Source organism: Anopheles gambiae, chromosome X, assembly GCF_943734735.2.
Source record: "Anopheles gambiae chromosome X, idAnoGambNW_F1_1, whole genome shotgun sequence".
Lineage (NCBI taxonomy): Eukaryota > Metazoa > Arthropoda > Insecta > Diptera > Culicidae > Anopheles > Anopheles gambiae.
The window spans coordinates 5,091,737-5,116,882 of NC_064600.1; the positions used below are offsets into that span (position 1 = coordinate 5,091,737).

Consider the following 25,146-nt stretch of genomic DNA (forward strand, 5'->3'; position numbering starts at 1 on the left):
AACAAACCTTGCTTGGGTAGCTGCTAATGCAAATTCTAGCAAGAGACAGTCTCCAGCACAGGATCTACAACAAGATCTCGAAGACGGCATTGACGACGATGACCTTGACATTATTTCGGAATTGACCCTCTTGCATATGTATGTAGATAGATTACCTTTATTTTATTACGGACAGTAGTGCTAAGCGACATAAAAACCTACTCGTTTTAGTTGTTCTTTAGTTAGTTTTAGTTACACCGTACTTCAAAAAACACGTATCCATCAACGAAAATGCGCACGAACGTGTGGGTGCGTGTGTGTGTGTGTCTCCGATGGACTGTGTCAGAAAACAAACACACCTACAAACATCAACAACAGAGCAAAACAAAACAAAACAACACCATCCATACATCCATTACATTAACGTCTAACGAGCTGAAACCCACCGAATATCGTCATTTTGGCATATCATGAGTATAAGGCGTTTCTAAAGAAGAGGGAAGGTGTCGTCTCGCCGCACCTGGTCCTTAGTAGGTTAAGTAGGCTAGTTTGGTCTAAATAGCTGGGGGGAGTGGTATGGGGGCGGTTTACGAATGGGGGAACTCGGGAAAGGAGGATACATGGTAGTCTCCGTCGCAGCAGGCCGTGCCTTGTTGTCTAATGTTACCGGTTTTTGGTTTGTTCAAACATCTACTAACATCAAAATACAATACTCCGCCCAACCAGCGGTCGTCGTGTGGAGTCGTCTCCCAATCTGAATGTGTGTGTGTGTGTGTGTGTGTGTTGCTCCCTTCCAACGCAGGCTTTACTGAGCGACCTCGAGCGTAATGGTTTCGGCCGTATCCTGGAGCGTCTGTCGCATCGCCTCCTCGATGTGCTCCTGCAGGGGCCGATCATTGCTGAGGGTCGGATGTTTGTAGCCCTCCAGGAAGTAGCACGTCAGCCCCTTCGAGTCGGTGAACTCTTTCGGCATGTGCGACGCGTCCCGTGCGTTCAGCTGGAAGCCGTAGTCGGGATGCTTCACCAGCCACTCGCGCGTGGTCGGGCTGATGTTGATCTTGCACGCCTCGCTGCCGGACTCGAACTTGTTCGCGATCGTGACGTTGTGCCCGAACAGACAGTACCGGGGCATCTTGCGGCCGACGACTCCGGCCAGCACCGTGCCGGTGTGGATGCCGATGCGCATCTGAGGAAGAATGGTAGAGGAAGGCTTAGTGCGGCATGCACACAGCTGGAGGGAGGAGTGCCCACTCACCTTGATGTGCTGACCGTCGTGCGTGTTGTAGAGCGTGCAGGTTTCGATCATCCGCAGCGCCATCCAGGCGACCTTGTGCGCGTCGTAGATGCTGGCCCGGTGCAGCCCGCTCGCCACGCAGTACGCGTCCCCGATCGTCTCCACCTTGTACACGTCGAAGAACCCGCACAGCTCGTCGAAGTGCTTGTACAGGTTCTCCAGCATGTTGATCACCATGAACGGGGTCGCCCGCGAGCAGATGCTGGTGAAGCCGACGATGTCGCTGAACAGCATCGTCACCTCCGGGTACGTCTTGGCGTCGATCTGCGCCCCGAGCCACAGCCGCTCGGCGATCTCCGCCGGGAAGATGAGCTGCAGCAGGCTCACGTTCTTCTTCCGCTCCTTGATGACGGCCGCGTTCGCCTCCTCGATCGAGCTCTTCAGCTTGTCCATCCGGCGCCGCAGCCCGTCCTGGGCGCGGGCCTGCTCCCCCACCAGTATGACCTCGCGCGTCGCATCGTGCAGCGGGATGTCCGAGATGAACAGCCCGTTGCACGTCAGCCCCTCGAGCCCGTCCAGGAACGGCGAGCCGACGAACAGCAGCGCGTTCGACTCGGGACAGAACACCATCTGGCCCTTGATCTCCAGCCCCTTGGCGAAGAAGTCGGGCCGGCCGGGCGGCGCGCGCAGCGAGATCATGAACGGCGTGTTGGTGCGCCGCACTATCTCGCGGAAGTGGAGCTGCAGGCCGCGCGGCCGCTTGAAGCGAAACACCGTGCTGGCGCACAGCAGCCCGGCCGGGCCGCCGGCCGCCGCCCCCACGTGCCCCTTGAACAGCCGGCTGAAGGCGGACCCCATCTGCACCAGCCGCAGCTGCTCGTCCATGATGAAGTGCCACGGGAAGGCGTCGCAGAAGAACTGATTGCTTACCTTCAGGTCCCGGGCGTCCCCCGACACAGCGTCGGCCGGTCCGCGCCGCTCCAGCGCCCGGCCGGCCGGCTCGTCCACCCGCAGCAGGTAGCGGTAGCGGGGCGTATCGCCCGGCAGCGGTTCGAGCTCGATTTCCGGCTCGCACCCGAACAGGAGGCGGGCGAGGGCGCGCAGACAGCCGAGCAGCAGCCAGGCGAGGACGGGCCGCTCGGAGGTGAAGATGAGCTCGCCCTCGCCGGCACACACGAACCCGGTGTCGGAGATGTCCTCCTCCTGCAGCTTCAGCACGTCGTACACGCCGTCGAGCGAGCCGAGAAACTCCTGCAGGTCCGAGCCGAGACACTTGAAGGCGCGCTCGATCACGCCGACGCACGCCGTCTGGATCAGCTCCTCGCCGAGCAGGACCAGTATCTCCGAGACGGCCGATTCTAGGGAGAGAGAGAGACACACAGACATTACAGTCGTTTCGAAAAGGGGAAGCGGCAAAAGCAAACAGTCACCATTACCATCGATCTGCGTCAGATTGTCCTGAATGTCCGCCAGGTAGTCGTAGTGTGGGTAGATGGACAGCTCCGAACGTTCGCTCTTGCTGCCGATGGAAGGGGACATGGGGAAAAGAAATGCAGTCATTTGGAGGTTCGCTTGCGGACAGCCGAGCAACACCACACTTACAGCTTTGACAGGCCGGGCCACCTGTTGCTGTACTTGCCGATCAGTGACATCAGTGCCTCGTGGACGTTGTCGATCTGTCGGGAGAGAGTATCGGGCGGGAATAGAGCAACTTCTGGGCAATCCCTAGAATCCTACCAACGGACACTTACCGACGGTGCCGTCAGCAGCTGGATCGCGGCGTTCAGATGCGTGAGCGTCAGCGCATCGCCCGGTATCTCGCTCAGGTCCTCGTCCAGGTTCCAGTTGTGGGCCTCGGCGATGGACGGCTGGCGCTGGAACTGCTCGCTCGAGATGTGCTTCGCAAACGGGCAGGCCATGGTGAAAGGGGCTTTGGGAGATGCTCCCTACAGGAGAAAATAAGCTGGAAGTTGTTCGTGCAAGATATTGAGATCTGAAGAGCCTTGAAGACCAGTTGGGACGTGTGGTGGTATTGTATGTTGTAAAGCGCAGTAAGGAACACTGCTGCAGGAAAAAAATATCGATTTTCTTCGCTGGCCTGCTGACCCTCACACGAAGGGACATAGAATGACTGTGTGCGGAGTTGGGTTGTCTTCCACTGGAAATGGAGCCTTAATGGGGCATGAATACCTCCAGATGTTGAAATGGAGCACTACTCTTGAGACTCTGCCAGAGGTTGAACGGTAAAACTGGGCCAGAATTCACAGACACCAGGGCTAGAACTGTGTGGCGCTTGTAGCACAACCAGCCGCCCCGAGTTAGGGAGTCGTGCGGGCGGTCAGTACGCCTGCGCCCCATGTGATAATTTATGGCAGCGTTTTTCGCACCCCAACCGGACCTTTCGGAGGCGATTGAACGTATCACTTTTGGTGAATGTGTCCAACTATCGAAACACTGTTACGTTTTAATTGCAGACACTGAAAGCGAGCTCCACAGCTGTGCTCGGAGGCCCCGATCCTAGTAATGCACACTGGCATGATGCGGAAGGTGCTCTTTAGTGTCTGGCTCTGTTATGATTGATGGGCGTTGTGGAATTGGTTGATTGTGTCGTCGATGATTGACGCTGTGATGCTTACCTTGTGCCTGACTGGTTCGAAGCGATGCGCGGGACTCCACCGGGTTTTTGCTGGGGGTTCTCCTCGTCGTCGTGTTCTGGACCGTGGCACTCGCACCCGTGCACTGTTTACGTTTGCAGCGGAGCAGGCGAGTCCGTCGCAGTTCGCCGTCGTCGTTCGGGAGCTGCTTTGGAGCGTTATGCAACGTTTGCAGCGCGCAGGACCAACGTGTGTGTGTGTGTATGAGTGGTACGAAGCGTTGTTGGAATTTCAAATAAAAAAAACTCCTTCTTTCTTTTCTCTCTCTCTCTCTCTCTCTCTCTCTCTCTCGCACATTTGAAGCGTTAGCTTTAGATGGCGAAGATTAATAATTTAATTATATTGTAATTTATAGCACCACTTCAAACCCCGTGAGCCGTGAGCGAACGCAACGAGAATGATGTGCGTGTACGGGCGCACTTTTGTTGGCCAAATGGAAACGCAATTGCGCCACTGAATGGGCCACAACAGGCGCTTGATTAGGGAAGGACTTTGTGATATTAAAACCAATTTAAACGACAACAGGAAAAATAAGGTTGCGTAGATAAATGAGCTATTGCTCAATTCTAATTGAGCTAAATCTAATTGGAATGAAACTTCGTACCAAATGGTTTCCAATGGTTCCAGCAAAAATTCCATTTTCTATTTTTCTTCGGTCGCAGAACAGCTCGTTTTTGTATTTTTTTTTTTGTATATAAAATATCATTTAGAATATATTTTTCGGAATAAACATGATTGCACCGAACCCCCCCCCCCTTCCCCCCCTCCCCCGTAATAACACGTTTACTACAAACGACGAACCCACCGGGGCATGTACATTTCGAACGAACACGTATGAAAATGTGTGCATTTTGCCTTTATTTACTTGTCGGTTTACAATTCCGCATCGAGATGGGCAGGGGAGAGGGAGTGGGTAGGTGAGGCGGGGGTTTGCCTCCTTTTCTTTGCTGTGTAATTGCTGTATATGTAATTAGCTATATTGGCCGTTTGAATTGAGCTGTATTGGAGTGAGTGACAGGTAGTAACAGGACGTTTGAAGGAACACATCACATCATACTTATACATGTATAACACACATCCACACACACAAACACACGTATAACTCACAGTTCGTTGGGGCTTGCTGGCTTCGCGTCTTTGCTGTGCTCTCTCCCTCCTCTGAATAGTTGTTTTGTTGCAGTTTACACATTCATTTAGACACAAAGCGGTCAGATAAAGCAACACAATGACCTCATAACATGGCTTAAGTCTGCGCTTGAACACCATAATCCATAAAAAAAAAAACAGACGCACTCTTAACGTGGTCCCCCGTGCGCAGTGAAAACAGAAAAATACCCTTTAATAATCGGGTAAGTTAGAGCAGAGCGGATTGGCGGACTACTCTTATCGGACTACCCTATTAGACTGGGTGGGTGGTAAGGAATTCGTACGTCAACACGCGTTTGACAGCGTTTTACCACGGTAGGAAAGGTGAAATTGTGTATGCTCGTGGCTGTTTCCGTACGGAGAGGAATACAGTTATTGGAGTGCTCAATCCAAGGTAAAAAAGAGAAGATTATTTTCGTCGAGATGAAAGGCAAAACCAAACACAGGGCTGCTTTCAACGTGTTATCACTGATTTTATCAGTGGAGGTAGAATAATTACCACAAAAACTAATTCCGATTCGCTGCGCGTTATTACACTAGCGAGTGGAATTTTCATGTCAAATTTCGCTCTTAGCAATTGAGCTTGACAGAATTCCAATTCCACCTACCTAGTCTAATACGGCCGTAAGTGACCGTTGCGTTTAAAAGTGAACCAATCCTTTCTCCTGCTTAAAGCTTTCTTTCTTATTGGAAAAATCTCTCGTATCCCATAGATTTTTGGTTCGTTCCCATAATTTATTGGTATTTTCCGATTGGATATCAATACAATTGGACCAAAAAAAAATCTGTGAAACGGCCAAAAGCTCGTAGGAACGCACAAAAAAAATCGTGGGAAACCCTGTAATTGTATCATGTTTATCTGATACTATCCATCAAAAACGGATGCATCTGCGCAACTTACACGTACGGTGAAGCGTTTGCTTCACTATAGCAAACACGGAAAAGAAGCTCATCCTCTTCTATCGGTCTATATAGGTGTGTGTGTGTGTGTGTGTGTGTGTGTGTGTGTGTGTGTGTGTGTGTGTGTGTGTGAGCTTTGTGAAACTTACGACATACTATGCCAAGCCAATGGGGCACTTTTCCATTCCCTTCATGGCTTGTTTCTATGTTGTTTGTGGTTTGGCTATCGATTACGGGGCTTATAGTAATGCAAAGGTATCCTACAGGTATGTGTGGGTATGTGTGTGTGTGTGTGTGTAGGTATAAAGGTTTTTTTTCGACTGTAGAAAACGAGTGCTCATTTTCCATATCTCATTCACACACCACACAAGCGCGCTTCGTCTCTCTCTATCTCTCTTCCTATCGTTTAATGCATCCGACGTTAGTTAGATGTTGTCTTCTTCTTTTTCTTCTTCTTCTTCTTCTTCTTACAACTACCTACTAACACTTCCCACCTATGTGTGTGTGTGTATTTCCCCCCATTCTAGCGCAATAAACAATTAATGGTAGAGGTGCCATCAACAAAACGTGACCGTTTGGCGGCGTACAGAGCACCACACCTGGGCAGCACTGGGGCGCCGCGGCCGGGCAACCGAACTGTCCTCTCTAGTCTGGCAATATTCCAGGGGGGGTCATCTACTTCACCGCGGGATAGGACTGCTGCTGCGGCGGCTGTGGTGGAGCATTTCCTTTGAGGCAATCCTCCTGGAAGGTGGCAAAGACGGCACTACAAAAGAGAATAGTAGCGATTAATCGTAAATTAAATAGGACAACAAAAAAAAAACAAGCAATCAAAATCAAAACTAACCGGCAGTGAGCGACGACACACTCCTGGCTGCAGTACTCGTCCTCCCAGTCCGGGTTCTCGATCGCCAAATTGTTGCAGCCCTGCCGGATGCAGGTCTGCGGTATCGCGGCCGGCGGTTCCGCGATGCTGGTAGGGCAGGACTGCTGCTGCACCATGGCCGCGGCCGGTTGCTGCTGCAGCTGTTGCTGCTGCTGGTGCTGCTGCTGCTGCTGCTGCGGTGTGCCCATCAGGTCCTCCACTACGGAAGACTGGGAGGACATCGTGCCGGCTACAGTGCCGCCACCCTGCATCTGCTGCATCTGAGCCTGATGCTGCAGCTGGGGATCTAGCTGCTGCAAGTGCTGCTGATGGTGGTGGTTGTGCTGCTGCTGCAGCTGTAGCTGTTGCTCATGCTGCTGGAGATGATGCTGCTGCTGGTGATGGTGCAGCTCCTGCTGCTGCAGCTGTTGCTGATGCATCTGCTGCTCCTGCTTAATGTGTTGGTGCTGAAATTGCTGCTCCTGCTTAATGTGTTGGTGCTGAAATTGCTGCTCCTGCTTAATGTGTTGGTGCTGAAATTGCTGCTGCTGCTGCTGCTGCTGCATCTGCTGGTGGGACATCTGTAACGGAAACCACCCCCAACCGGATGAAGAGAAAGAAGAAAAAAGAAAAAAAAAACTATGTATAGCGAGGAGGTGTGATTGGAAGAACGTTCGGTCGGTTCTCTTATGGCCGTGCTGCCTATTAGCGAACATTTGAAATGATTGGTTGGTGGGGCGGATCATCGTGTGCGGTTGTAATTTTTTTTTGTTTTGTTTTGTTGGTGGCAAGATGTTTGGGTGCCATCTGTGTACGCCTGTGTACGTGTGTGCATGAGTTGCGATTGGATAGGGGGAGTAGTGGGGGAGTGTTGTGAGTGCATTAGGGATTAGAAAAGGGGTTGTTCACTTTTTTCACTCAAAACACTGGCGCTCTGATCTCATACATACTACACACGGAAACGCGCCATTCGCTGCAGCCTGTGGAAAAGAATTCAAAGAGATGTCTCGGACCCGTATCTGTGTGTGTGTTTGTGTTCTAGAAGTCGAACACAAAACGCTACTAAAACTACTACTAGTACTACAACACTACTAACGACTGCTACTACTTGACTACCACCTACGGGGGAAAACACACGCGGGCGAAAACGGACGAACGGCCGACGGGGAACCCGTGGACGGAAAACCACAGGGACAAACACAGGGACCACACAAAGACTGGTGTGTAAGTATTGTACACTATGTATTTCTTCAACATTAATCATGAACAGATATAAAATTTTGCACAGAATCCGCACTAGAAAACAAATAGGACCGGTGGTACATCCCCCACGCGCGCGCGATTTTGTTTGTTTCTCTTTTCTTCTCTTCTCTTTTCTTTTCTCTTGTTTTCTTCTCTTTTCTTTTCTTTTGTTTTCATTTCTTTTCTTCTCTTTTCTTCTCTTTTGTTTCCTTTTCTTTTCTTTTCCTTTCTTTTTGTTTCGTTTTGTTTGTTTGTTGTTGTTTGTTTTTACTAAGTTTAATAAAAAAAGTGTATGTAAATAGATTCGTTTCGCATCGCGCTTTTGAGCTTGTGTGTGTATGTGTGTGTGTGTGCCGAAGAAAGTGACGGTATGGGTGGGGGTCGTGGTGTGTGAAGGTATGATGGCGGCGCCTGCCCCACACACACACACACACACATCACCCACACTCCTCATCCAATCACACACACATACATACGCACACACAACCACGCATACACACACACTCACATACGCCTAGCTATTTGTGTATTTTTTACCCTTTCCCATGCCTTCTCTATTTCCACACCATTTCCACAGGTTGTTTTGGAGTTTCCTGTTTTGTTTTTGTGGGACTAAAACTCGTCATTTTCCCTTTCTTTCTCTCTCTCTCTCTCTCTCTCTCTCTCTCTCTCTCTCTCTCTCTCACACACACACACACACACAAACAAACACGCAGACTCATACTTTCTCTAGATCCTTTCTTTGCTATCTTGTGGTTCGCGCTTTCGGTTTGCGGTTGACATTTAAAATTAACATTTTTCATCCCTTCCGAGGGGGTAGGCAGAGAGGGGAGGGGGAGGATGGCCACCCGCGCGCTACTACTCACAGTGGTTAGAGGGTTTTTGTTTACATTTTTCGTTTGTTTCGTTTTTCCCTTGCGTTCTCGGGTGGGGGGGGGGTCAAATTAGGGACATTCGTATGATCTTTTGTTATTGTTTTTTTTTTCTGGAAGGGCGAACTACCAATCACTGTCTATCTGATGGGTGCTAGAATGTGTTGTGATGTTTCCTTTTTCGGTAACATTATTTTTCTCCTTTTTGTAATGCGCTTTGTTACGCTCTCCTGAGTGTGGGTGAGTGTGGCGGGCGGATTGGGAGAAATTAGAAGGGTTGTTTTAAAAACAATTTTGTGTCCACAAGTGATTCGTTCTTTCATGGATCTTTTCATGGATTTTTTTTTTGTTTGTTTTGTTACCGTTTTTGCTTACTTAGCTGGAGAGTATACTATTCAAAATGTGTGTATTAGTTTAGTATGCGTGTACACATGAGTTTAATGTTTTGTTGTGTGTGTGTGTTGTCGGGTTAATTAAGGTGTGTGTGTGTGTGTGTGTGTGTGTGTGTGTGTGTGTGTGTGTGTGTGTGTGTGTGTGTGTGTGTGTGTGTGTGTGTGTGTGTGTGTGTGTGTGTGTGTGTGTGTGTGTGTTCGGTGTATGTTTTGTTGTTGTTGTTGTTGCTCCACTCCACGTTAACGTATTTAATATTAACGTATCAAATATGTTATGTGTGTGTGTGTTTATAATATATACATGGACATTTCTGGCTTCATCGTAACACAAACAACACGAGTGTGAGAAGGGAGGGAAGGAGGAGAAAGGGGGAAGTAGGATGGAAGAGAGAATAAGCACGTGGTGGGATGTGTGTTCTAGAGCTGGACTGATTACAGGGTTCTCCACGAGTTCTCATAGTTGTGAGACACTTCATGGACTCTTTCCTATTGGAACTGAACTTCATATGTTGGAAATTGGACTCTATTGGAACCCTTTTTGGACAGGCTCCTTGGAAAATCCTATTGGATTTGTCCAACAAGGGTGCTATAGAGACCAATTCCTATTGCATTAAGTTCATTTCACGTAAGAAGGAGCCAATAAAGTGTCCCACAGCCATGAGAACTCCTGGCACATCCTGTAAGGGAAAAAGGATACATTTCCACACTTTTTTCCATCCTTCAAAGAGTCACCGATGTTATCTCTCTCACTACCAACACCCCCCCCCCCTCCTCCACCCCCCGTACCTTACGCCTCACCCACGCTTTCCTTCACATCCACATGGGATCGCTTTTCCTCATCCTTTACAATCGCTCTACAATATTCCTACCGTAGTAGTGTGTGTGTATGTGTGTGGGAGAGTGTGAGTGTTTACAATGCCTTTTACAAAGTCTTAACTACAGGTTTAAATTGGTTACAATTTAGTTACTTTTTTTTTTAATAATAATGCGCGTGTGTATGTGGTGTGAATGTTTTTGTTGTTATTTTTTCTTTTCACTTTATGATTACCATGCAACTATGCTGGTGATGTGCGTGGGCACTCTTCTTGCTCGTTTCTTTCTTCAACTCGTTTTTCCTCTTGTTCTCTTTTTGTATCTCTCTCTCTCTCTCTTTCTCTGGCTTTCTCTGTCGCGCTCCAACTTTAGCAAGTTTAACTTTGTGTCGAGCTCCTGTTCTTTTAGAGCATTCTTCCCCCCGAAACATGTAATCGTTTCGGACTCGAAAAAGCACAGATCAAAATGCGCACACAAAAACAGACACACGCACACACACACATATATATATACACATACACGCGCACGGAAGCTGTGGACACGCGCTTGTGTGCATGCAAAATGTAACCCCAACACACCCTGCCCGGGGATCGCGCAATGGACGCGTGTGCACGATCAGCCACATTTGCCCCCACCCTACCCCCATACACACCGACCCACTGTGTGCATCGCGCCGTGCAGAAAAAAAACACACACACACAGTGTCGTCACACAGTTCTGAAGCGAAACAGCGCAACATAGAGCTCGATCAACCCGCCTGCTTGCGCGATATCATCATCCTGGCTCGTTCTCCGGGGACTGTTGCACAAGCGCTACCTAGCACACCTACTCTCTCTCTCTCTCTCTCTCTCTCTCTCTCTCTCTCTCTCTGACTGTCTTTAACTTGTTATCTGTTTTTTTTGCTTTATAGGACACTGGTTGAAACTGATCATCCCTACACTAAACCCCTCGTCCTGAGTTTACTAATAAACTCTCTCCTTCTCTTTCTGCTGTAGGATTTGTGTGTGTGTGTGTGTGTGTGTGTGTGTGTGTGTGTGTGTGTGTGTGTGTGTGTGTGTGTGTGTGTGTGTGTGTGTGTGTGTGTGTGTGTGTGTGTGTGTGTGTGTGTGTGTGTGTGTGTGTGTGTGTGTGTGTGTGTGTGTGTGTGTGTGTGTGTGTGTGCGGGACGAGGCGGGTTTGTTACCGAAAGTGCCCTCCCTACCTCCAAGGACCTCATCCCCCTCCCTTCCCAGGCGATCGATTTTAAAAAGTCTGACTTCGTCAGTTTGTCGATCGAGATTGCCGCGGCTGTGCCTGTTATCTATTTACAAAAAAAAAAATCAAGCTAACAAAAACTTGCCCCTTTCCTCCCCCCCCACTTTTTCGTATCAACTGTGCAGCTCAAGTGTCTGCTCTCTACTAACTATGTATATATGCTGTTGTTGTTTTTTTTTTATATATAATCGTTATAGTAATACATACATGTGTGCTCATATATGTGGGTGGCTCAGCTCAATCAACTGGCACAACTAAAATGTACTTAAAGATAGTTTACATTCTGTTCTGCTTTTTTTTTGTTTAGCTTCACCTCTTTCTTCGCCGCTGGCCATTGTTGGTGTGCGGTGTTTTCTAAACTCTAAAAATGTGTCACCTCCCACGGCAACATAAAACAAAGGGTGGGTGGGGTGGGTTTTTTTTTGTTTGCTTTATATTAGTATGTGTGTTGAAATTGATCGAAAAAACGAAACACACACACACATACACACACACATTGAACTAAACTAAAACTAATCAACTAATGGATTGTTGGCGTCGGTATACCGTTTAGTAATGTGTTTCAATGTACATTCATTTCATTCATACACACATATACACACAAACACATTTTGTGAGTTTCTGGTATGTATGGGGAGGGGGGGGGGGGGGGACAGACAATCTTCCGCTCTCGGCTGTTGCGATTATTTTAGTTTGGCTGTGACATTACGATCATGTTTGCTTTTTTATATATAATATATATCTTATAATGGGTATATTCATCGTGTGCGCAACGCATCATCTTCGCTAACGTTTAGTAACACACATCCCCCTAGCCTGTCCACTGTTTTCTTCCTTCTTTTTTTTTTTCTTGTTCGTATCTAACCCTGTCTTTCGTGCAATCCTTTTCCCCCACCTGCGCGCCCTGAAGCAGATTCCTAAAACACATTTACTGTTGGTATTGTTTTGCTTTTTGCTTGTTAGAGGTTTTTTTTTTTTTGGATGCGATTGCAACGGCTTTATTGTTGTCGCAACTCTATGGGACGCTGTTCGGCTCCGAATGTCAGTGTGGGGGGGGCAGCAGCAGTGTGGTGCCGTATGTGCCCTAAAATATGTTGAAGCTTAATGGAAAGTGCTGCAATGGTAAGCAAAAGAATACTTGGGTTGCGTTATTTTATTACCACACACGAAGCAAGAGGGTGGCGACGGGGGGGGGGGGGGGGGGGGAGGGAGGGAAGAGATTTCGGGGAGGAAGTCTGGTGGCAAAAGGGGCAGGGGAAGGGCGGGGTTTTTTGGTGGGTGAGCAGTCAGGTACGGGTTTGGATGGCTACAAAACACTTGTGGCAAGGGACATTTGATAGTGGGGCGCGGAAGGTACAACGGAAGGTGTTCGAAGCGACGAACTGAGGGAAAAAAATGGGGAAACGAGGACGACGGAGAGGGTGTGGAAAATGAAAAGTGATTGGTTTGTGAACCGATTAGAAAAGCAACCGAGGAAGAAAGGCCTGTTCAATAGTGCTGTGAAATAAAACAAAACAATATCGGTTACAGTGCTTGTTGATGAGTGTTCATAAGCCAGTGAGTGTGAAAATTAATGTAGATGTGTGTGTGAGTGATTTCTATAAAATTTGGCAGAGTTCGGAAATGAAAATTTGGAATCGTTTTGGGTGGGAAATTTAAGGTAAGGATAATTAACTGAAAGGTTAAATAAAGGGATATCAAGAAACTATAGAACATAGGCGTGTGGGCGTGTGTGGGCATGTGGAGTGTTTGTAGAGTTTCATGTGTTTTTTAAATAAATTTGTTCGCCTTCAGAGTCAAACACTTTCACGTTCAAAATGAGTAAAGCAAACAGGAACACAAATAAACTAAGCAGAAACTGAGTTAAAATAGTAAGGGAGGAGATAAAACAGCCAGCATGTTACAAATTGCAGTCTTGATACGCGACATATTACCAGTGCTGCAAAATGTCACTGTCAATGTCATAAAAAATCTGACTGAAACAAAATCAGAGGTCAGCGTCACGTACTCAATTGTGATAATCAGAGAAGATACTCAAAACGATTGATGTGACCATCATTCGTGACATTTTTGCGATCAACGCTTGGTCAGTCATGACTATGTCATGACTTTTTTTTACTGTGATGAGTTCTGCAAAATGTCACTGACATAGTCATGACAAATTCCGGCTGAAAAAAAATGATGTCAGCGTCACGAGCCCTACTGTGATGATCAGTGGCGAGACTCAAACAGTCGGTGCGACCATCACATGCTTGGTGACATTGTGTGCAACCAACTCTTGGTCAGTCACTTAGTCGAGACATTTTCAGCCGGTGAGCATAACGATGGTCATGGAAGATATGCGGTGCGTGCGAGTGGTTCCAGGAAACAGAATGAGCATGATTACCCACTCTGTTTGACCTGACAGACCATCAAATCAGACAGAGCGACAAATCATGCTCATTTTGCTGCTTGGGACCACACTCCAAATATATTCAAAGAATGTCGTGATTATCACCGACAGCAAATGTCATGACCAAGTGAGTGATCAAGAGTTGGGTGCTAAACAAAATGTCACTAAGCATTTGATTTATCCACTAACTATGAGTCTCACCCCCTGATCATCACAGTTGTATGACGTGACATTTGGCAGCACTGCCCACAGCCAGAAATTTAATATTATGCTTGTGACAGCACGAGGCTTAGTTTGTTAGTCAGAGTATCGCGGTTGACTCAAGCACTCGCATGTCGTCATGTGTCGACATGTCTTGACGCACGTTCATTGAGTATTACCAAGGAGCTTCAAGCTACCACGGATATGTTAATTATTTTCGTTGGAGAAACTTCTCGTGATGCTCATGACATTTTGCAGCACTGGACATAACATGATTTGTTCGACTACCACGTCCCCTTGTCCAGTTTTCGCTCTCGTCTTTCTGAGTCCTTGTCTCTATCATCAACCTCCCATCCTTAACACTTCCTTCTTCCTTAGTTTGTAAGACATATTATTGTGAAACCCTAGGCGGCTGACAATATGAAATAAATAATAATAATAATAATAATAATAATAATAATCTCAAACGGTCGTATTGGAAACTTTTTTTAAAAAATTAATATTGTGCTTTTGCTCAACACGGAAAGGAATTACTGAACCTATTTATATATTCTATATTGTATTGATTTTTAAAGCTTTAAGAAGAACAATATGTTCATAGTTGAAAAGAAACATTTGAAAACGATAATCGCTACATTAAATTAAATGTTGCTACACCGGCGCGACAAAATGTTACTTTCAGTTAACTAACTATTATTGATATTATTAATTATGGCCATTTTTTGTTAGTTTCTCGTAAAAAAAAATTAAATGGATTCTAATTCAAATTTTCATCGCGAATTTGAACAGGTCTTGATTTAGCATATGCTGCGCATCTCTGCCGGAACCATTCCTCAGCTTTAACAAACAAATGTAACAATACTTTACAAAAAATAGAAATATTTACACAAAACATACACACACACACACACGAACCGCGAAAAGAACGGGTGAAAATGAAAGGAAACTAATGCGCGACAACCAAAGCCATCCCCTCCTTCGCTGCTGAGTCTCGCGACTAAAAGGGAACGCCGGACATGGGGTGGTGAAGGGATGCATGATGGGGGGGGGGGGGGTGAGATACGGGGAATCAGGGGGGAAGAGCGGGGCAGGGCATTAGACGCTACACCCGGGGCCAGAAACTAACCTGCTGGTTCATGTAGTGTGGCTGCCCGGCCATCGGCAAGTTCATCATCGCCGGGTGTTGCTGCTGCTGATGCTGCTGCTGCTGGTGTTGCTGCTGCTGCTGGTGTTGCTGATGCTGCTGATGCTGCTGCTGCTGCTGGTGAGCCATGCTCATGTGCGTCTGTTGCTGCTGTTGATGTGCCAGCATTTGCTGCTGCTGCTGCGCATTCATCGGTATCATCGGTCCGTGAAGGTGTGATGCGGCTGTTTGGTGTTGTTGTTGCTGCTGTTGCTGCTGTTGTTGTCCGGGGTGTAGATTCTGATGCGAGTGGGACATTTGCATCATAGCCTGTTGCAAGGATCGATTGAGAGAGAAAAAAAAAACAAATGAAATTACGGAACTTCGCCGGGAGGAACTTACTTCCGCGGTGGGTTAGAGTGACCGCAACAACAATGTGTGTGTGTGTTTATGTGTGGGTTGATCGGAAGAATTGTTTATTTTTGTTCATTTGATTAGTTGATCGTGGTTGAGAATTTGCGTCAATTTGCATTTGTTTGCACCGTATGGTTGGTAAAGTAAGGTTTAGTTTCGCTTTCCAAAAGTGCCCGATGTTTACATCGGTTTTTCGAAAGCTAACCGCCCGCTAGATGACATCAACTGTCATCGTGACAGTTTGACAGCTTGACAGCCAACAGAAGGCTAGGCGCGCGCGCGCGCGCTCACACACACATACACACAGCCAGGCGCCCTGCAGACATGCCCGCGACACGCTCGGCCGTGAGCCGTACCGGATAGCAGGGCTAAAGAGCGACCGGTTTTGTACCGAAATGTAATAAAACCGTTGCCTGAGCAACGAGCCATAAAAACTGAGCAATAGTCTCAAAAATGAGGCGCCGATTAATTCGAACCGTTGCTTTCGATGCGTTTTGCCTTGGGCAATCGTTAAAAAAAGCTTATAAAGCTAACGTTGAGCTTAAGGAAAGAGAACTCTAGTAATTATGTGCCGACAAATTAAAAGTCTTTTTGGTTCTCTACATTCTGCGACCCAAGGTTAATTGTCCAAAAAAAAAAAAAGAAACAAGTCCAAACATTTCGACATTGCCCTGTGACAGGTACACGCACACGAAATTCACGACGTGTGTATATATATTTTTTTCATTCATTCATTCCTACCCGGCGTGCGCGTCACCGACGCTCTGCTCTCTCCCTGCAAACACACCACAAAAAGCACAAACACGCACGAAAAACCGGCACGAAGTAATAGACGAACCAAAAAAACAAATAATAAAGCAAAAGACTGCACCACGGGCACGTGAAAACAAACCGACACACACAGACGGAACGACCCTAGTTACACACACGGCAAAACGCGGACGCACTTATTTTGGCGGATTGTTGAGAAGCGAAAAGGCCGCACACACGAAGGAAAAAAAACCCCGGAACGGCGCGTCGTTCCTACCGAGACGGCCACGACATTTCTGACGGGCACGGTTTTGGCATCGAAATCGAGCCAGCCGCACCAACGCACCGGAGCCACAGAGCACAGTTTACCACTCGCTTGCAATGTGTGTGTGTGTGTGTGTGTTTGAAGGAGGCTCACGTACGTCAACAAATACCATCGTGCAAACGTACCACCACCACCACCACCACCACGCTAAAACAAACACACACACACTGTCAGGGCAGCTGTGATGACAGCTTCTCCCTTCTTCCAATACTACTACAGCAGGACATCGTAAACACACATACATCGCTAAACAAAATATATACAGCTGCTCTATAATCTGTTTCGCGTTTTATATCTCTCCCTCTCTCTCTCTCTCTCTCTTTCACACACATACAAATACAAAGGTCTGTTTTCTATATAGCGAATGGTAATTTTATATCATGTGCTCGAAACGAAAATTTAATGGACCAGTGTGTGGAGGGGGGGGGGGGGGAGAGGAAAAGATGGAGGGGGACGGGTGGAGGGAGATGGGTGAGGAAACTCCATTTAAAGACGAATTCATCCACACAAACAAGTAATATATAATCAGCCCTTCGAGAGGTTTGTGTGTATGCGCGGGAGAGGTCGCAGGAGGAAGAGAGAAGTGTGTGTGTGTGTGTGTGTGTGTGCGCGAGAGGGAGGGTGAAGAGAGGCGGCAGCCCATCCACACAAACATAACACATTTTCAATTTTACTTCCATTTTCAACCTTCAAGCAGGCCACTTCGCCTCTGTCCGCCTTCTCGCTCGTGGCGCGACCCGCATCCACTTCCCTCTCGCTCTGGCACGTTCCATTTAATGCTGCTATATCTTGACTCTCCCGCCGCTGCCCCTTGCACGGTCGCACCACTTTTTTCCGATACACAATGCCATTCTACCCGGCTGTCGTTCCCTTCCTCATACGTCTCTCTCTCCTTCCCGCACATCGCACACAACCATCAAAGAATGTATTTTGATTTATTTAATCTGCTGTTTTATTACTATTTGAATTCATTCGGTAATTCTAAAATATTACATTTTTGATGCCATGTGGCGGCTTTCGGGGCTGGCTGGGGAAGAGTGTGTGCGTGTGTGTGTGTGTGTGTGTGCGTGTGTGTGTATAGAAGATATCCATTGTGTGTTGTGTTTCACACAGATACACACACACACACACACACGCGCGTCCACGGAACGTCACAGTAAAGTTGTTGGAAAGGTTTTGCTTCCGCTAAACAATAGCCTTTTCTCACTAAAATTTAAGCAATCGGAGCGTGAAAAAGAAAGAGCACGCGCGAGTGTGTGTGAGAAAGAGATGGCAACAGGAAAGTGGCATTGCTTATCTGAAGCGGTTTTAAATTTTAAAGACAACTTTCTCCACTTGCGAACGCTATCGGGAAATGTAGGACCTCAAAATAGGCGAGCTAGAGGGATGAGGGGGGGGGGGGGGAGGGGGAGTGGAGCATGCGGAAGCGGGAGGGGTACAGCGATAACAATAGCAAGCAAAGAGCTGTTGCTGACGTGCCCGCGCGCGCGCTCGCCCGCGTGCGCTCTGCCCGAGATCCGAACCCCGGCACACGCACGCCGTCATCATCGTCATCTTGATCCATCGCATCAAAAAGTTTCGATTCGATAAATGGAGGTAAACAAGATAAGAAAGCAGCGAGCGCGCGCACAGAACTTATGTAACCTTCCCTCTCTCTCTCTCTCTCTCTCTCTCTCTCTCTCTCTCTCTCTTTTTTGCGTGAAGTAATATTATTATTGCCGGGGTCTGTCAGACGCTAACAGTTATTGCATTAAATGTACAATTACTCCTTCCTTTCTCCTTTTCTCTCTCTCTCTCTCTCTCCTCTCTCTCTCTCTCTGTCGCTCACTCCCTTTTTTCGACGGTATAACGTGACACGCACTAGAAAACACGATTCCACCATTCCGAAAACAGGGGCTAGAGGGAAAGGGACAAGGAGGGAACGCATTATTATTTATTCCTTCCATTGAGAAAACACAACCACATCTTTTGCGTGTTTGCATAAGGAATCCCTCCCCCCCCCCCCACCCACCCACCCACTTCCTTCCCTCTTGTTGTTTGTCCTCCACTCTTACCTGATGTGACAGTAGGAACATATAAATAGATATGGTTCCATCATCATCATCATCATCATCATCATTACGCTCATATCTGTTATTCAAATATTGACATACAGTGAGGCGCAATAGTATGGCAGCAGGTAGTCGCGGCAACACGACAACAACGTCCTGGCCGTTTGGGTAGCGCGTCGTGTTTTGTGCAACTCTCGGCAGGCCACTGCCAAACTACCAACACGCTGAAAACGTTTGCCGTACATCCATGCAGCGAAGTGTCCCAGTGCGCTCGTCCACCACGGAACAGCATATTACAGACAGGTCCGAACGCACGTCCACTGCCTGATGGGTTAAGACCTCGGCCTGCCTGCAGATCACGGCTCACCCAGCAACCCCTCCCTTCGCCCGTGCATACATGAATGCATAAAATAATTTCTCGCATCCTCTATTCCCTTTAATGACGAGGTTCATTAAATTATTTACGATAAAAGTGTGCGCGATTTCGCAGAGCAAATGGATTCTCCTCACTTTCCTGGAGATGGAGCGCGATGATACTCTATACCCTCTCGGACTGAGAAGAAGCAGGAATGTGCGGGCCCGCGCGCGGTGATGCTCGAGAAACTGTTGTTGGTTTTGAGGATAGATAAAGCCAACTCAGCTACGGGAGAAACACACAGACACACACACACAGAGTTCTATTTTAGTCGCTTGTTTATGTGTGTGAGTTTTCAAAAGAGTTTGAGGGAAGAAGAAGTGGTCCTAAGAAATGATGTTACTTGGGGTACCTTTCCTCGCATAAAATCAAACTGATGCAGAGAAGAAAAGAAAGCGAATATCCCACATCTTGAAAGGATTAATATTTAAATGTCTGGAGGGAAGTAGTTTTGTCAATTCAAAAAGCTTTATAAAACCTTTGATAAAGCCCCACATCATCAATATATAAAAGACAACCCTGTTAGCAATTCTCATAAACACGTTGCGTCTAGCTGCGGGAGATTCGAACGCACGACGCCGGACGTAGCAACCCGTGCACTTACCACAACACCATTACGCACCGCTCTAAAGCAGCACGGTAGAAACGCACCCGGTTTTGGGGCGCTGACGCCGTTCGTTAAGCAGCCATTGATAGCAATAACCTTACATTGCATTTACTGAAGTCAGTTGATTGTGAAGGTTAGTTTGCAAATACGGCCATGCAAATACAGCATCGATGCCACTGTACCGTGTTCCGTAGTTCATTTCTCCTTTTCGTTCGACTCCTTTGAGCAGCCTTCAAAACCCCAACGCACACACACACACACGCGCGCACACGCCATGACAACGACGAAAACGAATAGTATTGATTCGCGTTTCCTTCAAACTAAAAACCCGTCAACTCTACCAATAAAACGAACCCGTGCACCGGAGTATGGCATGGCAGGGCTCTCTTCTTGGCATTTATCATTAATCATCTGCCTTGGCTGCTGGTGCTGCTCCTGCTCGCTGGTTGGCGCCATCGTTCGCGCTGGTACCTTTTCCATTGTGTAACGAAATTATGCGCAAGTCTAACAACACACAACAGTACAGCAAAGGCAGCGGGCCGATGGTTTGAGCCTCCCCGTGCTCCTCTGTGCCGCCCCTGGGCTGCTCGTGCCCCCGTATAACTTAAGTGCATGTTCTTTATGAGAAAACTCTAAATTGGCCTACGTGTGCCGGGGTTCGGTGCGAGAAGAATGTGTCCGGAGGGGGAGCGATGCTTAAATCAAACAAATTCGAAGGACAAGTTACTTATGAGTTTTGCTTTCGTGTGCGCGTATTTACCGCATCTCAACCCGGTCTCGCATCCGATATTGGGGGGGGGGGGGGGGGGGGGGGGGTTTGCTTAATGTTGCAGTCCCGAGCTTTCACTGTTGTTGATTTGTAAGAATACTTTACAAAAAAAAAAAAAACCAGAGTATATTTCTCCTTAGCCGTTGTCATTGACGAAGGTTTATGATCAAAAATGAATGCTCATTCCGCTCATAAATCGAATGTATGCAAAACTTCAAGGCAATGCATTGGAGCGGCACGGTGATAAAGCGAGCTGACCTTCCTGCACTTTGACGCAGCCCGTAACCAACCCCCTACCCCCTTTAGCGGCCGGTCGGTTCTGCTTGTAACGGCGCCATTATTTATGTTGAAAAAGTAAACGTGATTATGTGTATCATGGTGCCTCATACCGGTTTTCGGGAAAGACATTTTTTGTTTATCGAATCAATTCTTAGCCTGGCCTTGCGCAGTGAGAGTGGAGTGGGCTGATTCGTACAGATATTTCTGCATAGTCAAGTTGATTCATTCTGTTTTATACTAAAAGTGAACCATTTCGAAAAAAAAGCACTCAATCTTCGGCACGATTCTTCAAACATCACTCAAAAGCTGTCGAACTATTTGGAGTGATTTGATTCTATTCAAATCAAAGGAATTGACTTGATTCCGTTTATATGTTTGAATCATCTGATTCATTTGAGTTATAGAATCTTTTGTACAGCTCATATTATTCTTCAATAAACGTAGTTGTAGAACTAACTCCCAATGATTCGTTTGAACAGTCCAACTGAATCATTTCATTTTATAATAATCGATCGTAAATGAATGAATGATTGAAAAATGAACAAATTGGAATTAAATCATTCCTCACTCTCAGTTACTCAGTCGGCATTAGAATTTCTTTCTGTCAGCACACTCTGAACGAACCATAACAACGAATCACGAATCATGAACGAATACTCAAACAAAACCCATTGATTCTGCTACAAATTCCTTTCGTACAGAGTAAGTATACTTCCAACGCGTACATCCAAACCCTCGTTGTTAGTTGTATTTATTTTTTGCGCTTTGCGTACACTTCACGGCGGCAAATAAACACCTTCCGCCGAAGAACGACTCGCCGAAAACCGTCTCTCCGCAGCAGCTAAACAAGGGGATCAAAAGGCGGCTACGCGAGCGCGTGTGAGCTTGCTTTATAGATATAGTTTTGCACCCCCACGCGTCAACAAAAACGTGGCATTTTAACAAAATCTGGCGCGATTTTGGTGCTCGCTTCAGTTTGTTTGTCTTAAAAAATGGCCACAGCGCAGGGTTGAGGAGGTACGCTACGCGGGGCTTACCTTTGAAGTGCAAAGCTGACCACAGTACGGAAACCAGGACCGTACCGGGCAGGAGATCGCGTTAACCGCCCCCCAACAATATGCCGATGGGAGTCAAAAATATGCGAACGGATGTTTTCGCGTCCAGGGTTTTATCAAATCAAGGAAAGTCTCCTCACAAGGAAAATCAATATTGACGCCGAGGAACAGCCCATCAGCAAAATATAGTTCCCGCGCCCGGGCAGGGTGGCAGCAATTGGAGTAGCGCAACTATTTGCTGAAAACAGTCGGTCGCCCGCAGTTGGGCAACCGCCGGAACCTAGGGCAAACACATGTTTCTCAAGCCCGCGCCCGAGTTCGAGTAAGAACGCCGAGTGGTGAGTGTGTGGGATAGAGGAATTGTCACACCACGCTGCGTTTGGTACACCCTTTCCCCCCCTAGGTACAAGCAGCAGCGGAAAATTTAACAACAACCAAAAAAAAAAAAACTACTAAATGAACGTACCTGCTGCTGCTGCGATGGCTTGTACGACGATGCGTACGACGGTGCATAGTTTGAGTGTTGCTGCTGCTGTTGCGCCTGTTGCAGTCCCTGCATGTGCTGCAGGTGGCCGGGCGGCGGAGCTTGCGCCACGGAGGGTCCGTTCTGGGGCGAGTGCTTCGAGTGATTCACCAGATGATTGTTCTGCTGTTGCTGATGTGGATGCTGTTGATGTGGATGCTGCTGCTGCTGCTGCTGCTGCTGCTGCTGCGGCTGCTGCTGCTGCTGCGGTTGCAGCTGGTGCTGTTGTTGCTGCTGGGGTGGCGGTTGGGGCTGCTGATGGTGGTGCTGCTGTGGTTGTTGATTCTGCTGCAGCGTTGCTTGTGGCGGAGGGGAGTAGATTGATTGTTGCGGTGATTGTTGCTGTTCGCCTTCGGTTCCCTGTTGTTTTTAGTTTAGTTAAATTATTATTATTATTTTTTTGGGGGACAAAAAATGGATTTACAGGGTTTTCCAGGAGTTCTCATAGCTGTGGGACACATTATTGACTTTTTCTTCAGTGAAATGAACTTAATGTAACGGGAATTGGACTCTATAGCATCCTTGTTGGACAAATCCAATTGGAATTTCCAAGAAATCTTGCCAAAAAGAGCCATTGAGCCCATTTTCCAACATATGAAGTTCACTTCCTATAAGAAAGAGTCGAGGAAGTGTCCCACAACTATGAGAACCTCTGAAAACCCCTGTATAGGTAAGCAAGAGAGAAATGACAGTCTAGCAAGCAGCGGCGAAATCAGTCAGAAATGTTACCTTTGACACTAAACTCGCCCGGTAGGCGGCGAGAGCCTTCAAGTAGTCTTTCTTAGCAGCTTCCGTTTTCTTCTTATAAACCTGTAACAAGAAGAAGGCATTGAAACATGAGCAAACAGTTCAAAGGCCGTTAAAATTACTCACAAAACAAAACACAGCAAAACAAAAAACTATTAACTGGAGTAAACGGTTCAAAGATAAACATAAAAAAAACAAGATAAATTACAGCTAAAACTAGAAAACAGCCACCAGTGCAGACAAACTCGTTGTAGAATTGTTGTAACACATTCCTGCAACCGGTGGGAACATCGTAGAAAAGGAGAAACGCAGCAAACGATACAAGATAAATGAAGAAAAAAGCACAAACACACACACACACACACACTTAATCACCGAACATAGCAAAAATGAAGCAAGTCAGCAAACAAAAAAAAAGAAGAAGAAAGAAACAACCGACGGGAAGAAGGTAACGGAACTGGAGCAGTGAAACAAAATGATGAGGAAGTAAAAGAGTGATTCTCATCTTGAAAATTAAATTGAAAAACTTTGCAAATGTTTCCACACTTCCCGCGTCTCGCTTCTCCTCGCCCTCCCCCCCCCCCACCCCCGCTCCCACCGGTTGATGTGATGGGAGCTTTGAGTCGCTCTTTCTCTCTCTCTCTGTCTCTCTCTCTCTCTCTCTCTCTCTCTCTCTCTATCTCTCTCATTTTATGTCGTCGGCGTGTCTTGTATTCGGGTTGCATACATAATGCTACTATCAGTGCTGCCGAGCCGGTGTGTGTGTGTGTGTGTGTCTAGTGTGTACGTACTGCGAGAGGATGAGAGCGAGATGCAGCTGGAAGGATGAAATGAAATACCTTTTTCCCATTTCCCAGGGTTGCGAGGGGTAAAGGGAGGGCAAAAAGAGGGGAGGGGGGGGAGTGGGGCTAGTAGAAGCGAGACACATAAGTGCACGAGAGCGAAGCAGAATGATGCTACTACGGCGCCAACGACGACGATTCTCTCTGTGTACGTGTGTGTGTGTGGGTGTGTGGCCATGAGGGCACACAACCCCGTTCAGCGGCGCCTCCACCCCACAAGGATAAGAACAGATCTGCTCTACTAACCACCCACTAAACCCCCAGACCCTCCCCCCATCACAAAGTCAGTGATGGAAAGGGCAGACATGTGTAAAATGGTGGCCCGTGCCCGCGCGCATGTCCCCATTCTGCTCGCGGCCGCACCGCACGGAGCAAGAAGCCGGAGGAGCACGAGCGGAAGAAGCACAGCCAAGCGCTCCTACCGAACTCCACCCTGCTGCCCCGAGAGAGAGAGAGATAGAGAGAGAGACAGATAGACAGAGAGAGAGAGAGAGAGCAAGAGAGAAAGAGTGGCGGTTTCGTTTTCGCCAGCGAACATGATGTAAGACTTTTTCCCGACTAGCGCACGAGGAGCCGGTTGTTTAAACGAAAATTTCACAATATAAAGCTCATCATAAAGAACCAGGAGGAGCAGCAGCCAGGGAGCAGTGGGACGTGCACTAAAAGGACACACTGGTGGGTGGGTGGGCAGGAGGAGAAATTCGTTATGTTATATAGCGATACGACATACGAGCAGAGCAAATAAAATTGCATACACTTCGCTCTCCCAGTCCCCAGCGCTGTTTCGCCAAAGCAAAGACGATGGTTATCATCGAAAAGCCCCGAGAGGAAGTGCAGGCGGCCACCGAGGAAGGGGAGTGCATTTTGGGTTATTTGTTATCTTTCTGTATACGAAGCGCGTCTGCTCTCCATGTGTGTGTGTTAGTGTTTATGCTTCAAACGTTACTTTCTATTGGCTTTTTTGCTTTTTAAAAAGCATTTGTTTTCCCGAAGTCTCTTTTCTACACTACTCCCCCCTCTCCACACATATATGGTGTTCTCGATTATTCATCTCGATTCGACAACAGGGAAAGAGAACGGCGAGCGCACGAGGTGGAGGAGTGTGATTTGATCAAATAGAGCTTTCATGTTTTCTTCCTTTTTGTTTTTTTTGATGTCTAAGATGTCTTCAACGCACCTAAAATGTGGTGGTGTTGTGTTCTTCTCTCATCGCTAGAGAAGAACTCGAACCGACTCGCTGAAAAAACTGTTGAAGTAAAATTAGAGAAGTGTAACACACCATCAACAACAACGCGGCGGGTG

At 47.4% G+C, this 25,146-nt stretch overlaps 2 protein-coding genes across 4 annotated transcripts in view; both read right to left on the reverse strand.

The window, feature by feature from the left end:
- Positions 1–141: 141 nt before the first annotated feature.
- Positions 142–4,512, reverse strand: LOC1271978 (head-specific guanylate cyclase). Of its 2 annotated transcripts, none has more exons than XM_061657536.1 (6): positions 3,850–4,512; positions 2,965–3,176; positions 2,816–2,889; positions 2,650–2,732; positions 1,235–2,571; positions 142–1,165 (listed from the first exon to the last, which is right to left on the reverse strand). In XM_061657536.1, exons 2-6 carry the CDS (start codon positions 3,130–3,132, stop codon positions 785–787), a joined length of 2,043 nt encoding a protein of 680 aa, XP_061513520.1. In that variant the 5' UTR covers positions 3,133–3,176; positions 3,850–4,512; the 3' UTR covers positions 142–784. The 2 variants fall into 2 exon arrangements, with proteins under 2 accessions (XP_061513520.1, XP_061513526.1); XM_061657542.1 differs by lacking the exon at positions 3,850–4,512 and adding an exon at positions 3,404–3,841.
- Positions 4,513–4,681: 169 nt separating this feature from the next.
- LOC1271977 (TOX high mobility group box family member 3) overlaps positions 4,682–25,146 on the reverse strand; it is a 55,497-nt gene continuing 35,032 nt past the window's right edge. For both annotated transcript variants that reach the window (XM_061657522.1, XM_061657526.1), the window contains exons 7-11: positions 22,985–23,065; positions 22,199–22,615; positions 15,071–15,397; positions 6,761–7,359; positions 4,682–6,679 (exon numbers count right to left, since the gene is read on the reverse strand). In XM_061657522.1, the coding sequence (XP_061513506.1) occupies positions 6,589–6,679; positions 6,761–7,359; positions 15,071–15,397; positions 22,199–22,615; positions 22,985–23,065 (1,515 nt within the window). In that variant the 3' untranslated portion in view covers positions 4,682–6,588. The remainder of the gene's footprint in view (positions 6,680–6,760; positions 7,360–15,070; positions 15,398–22,198; positions 22,616–22,984; positions 23,066–25,146) is intronic.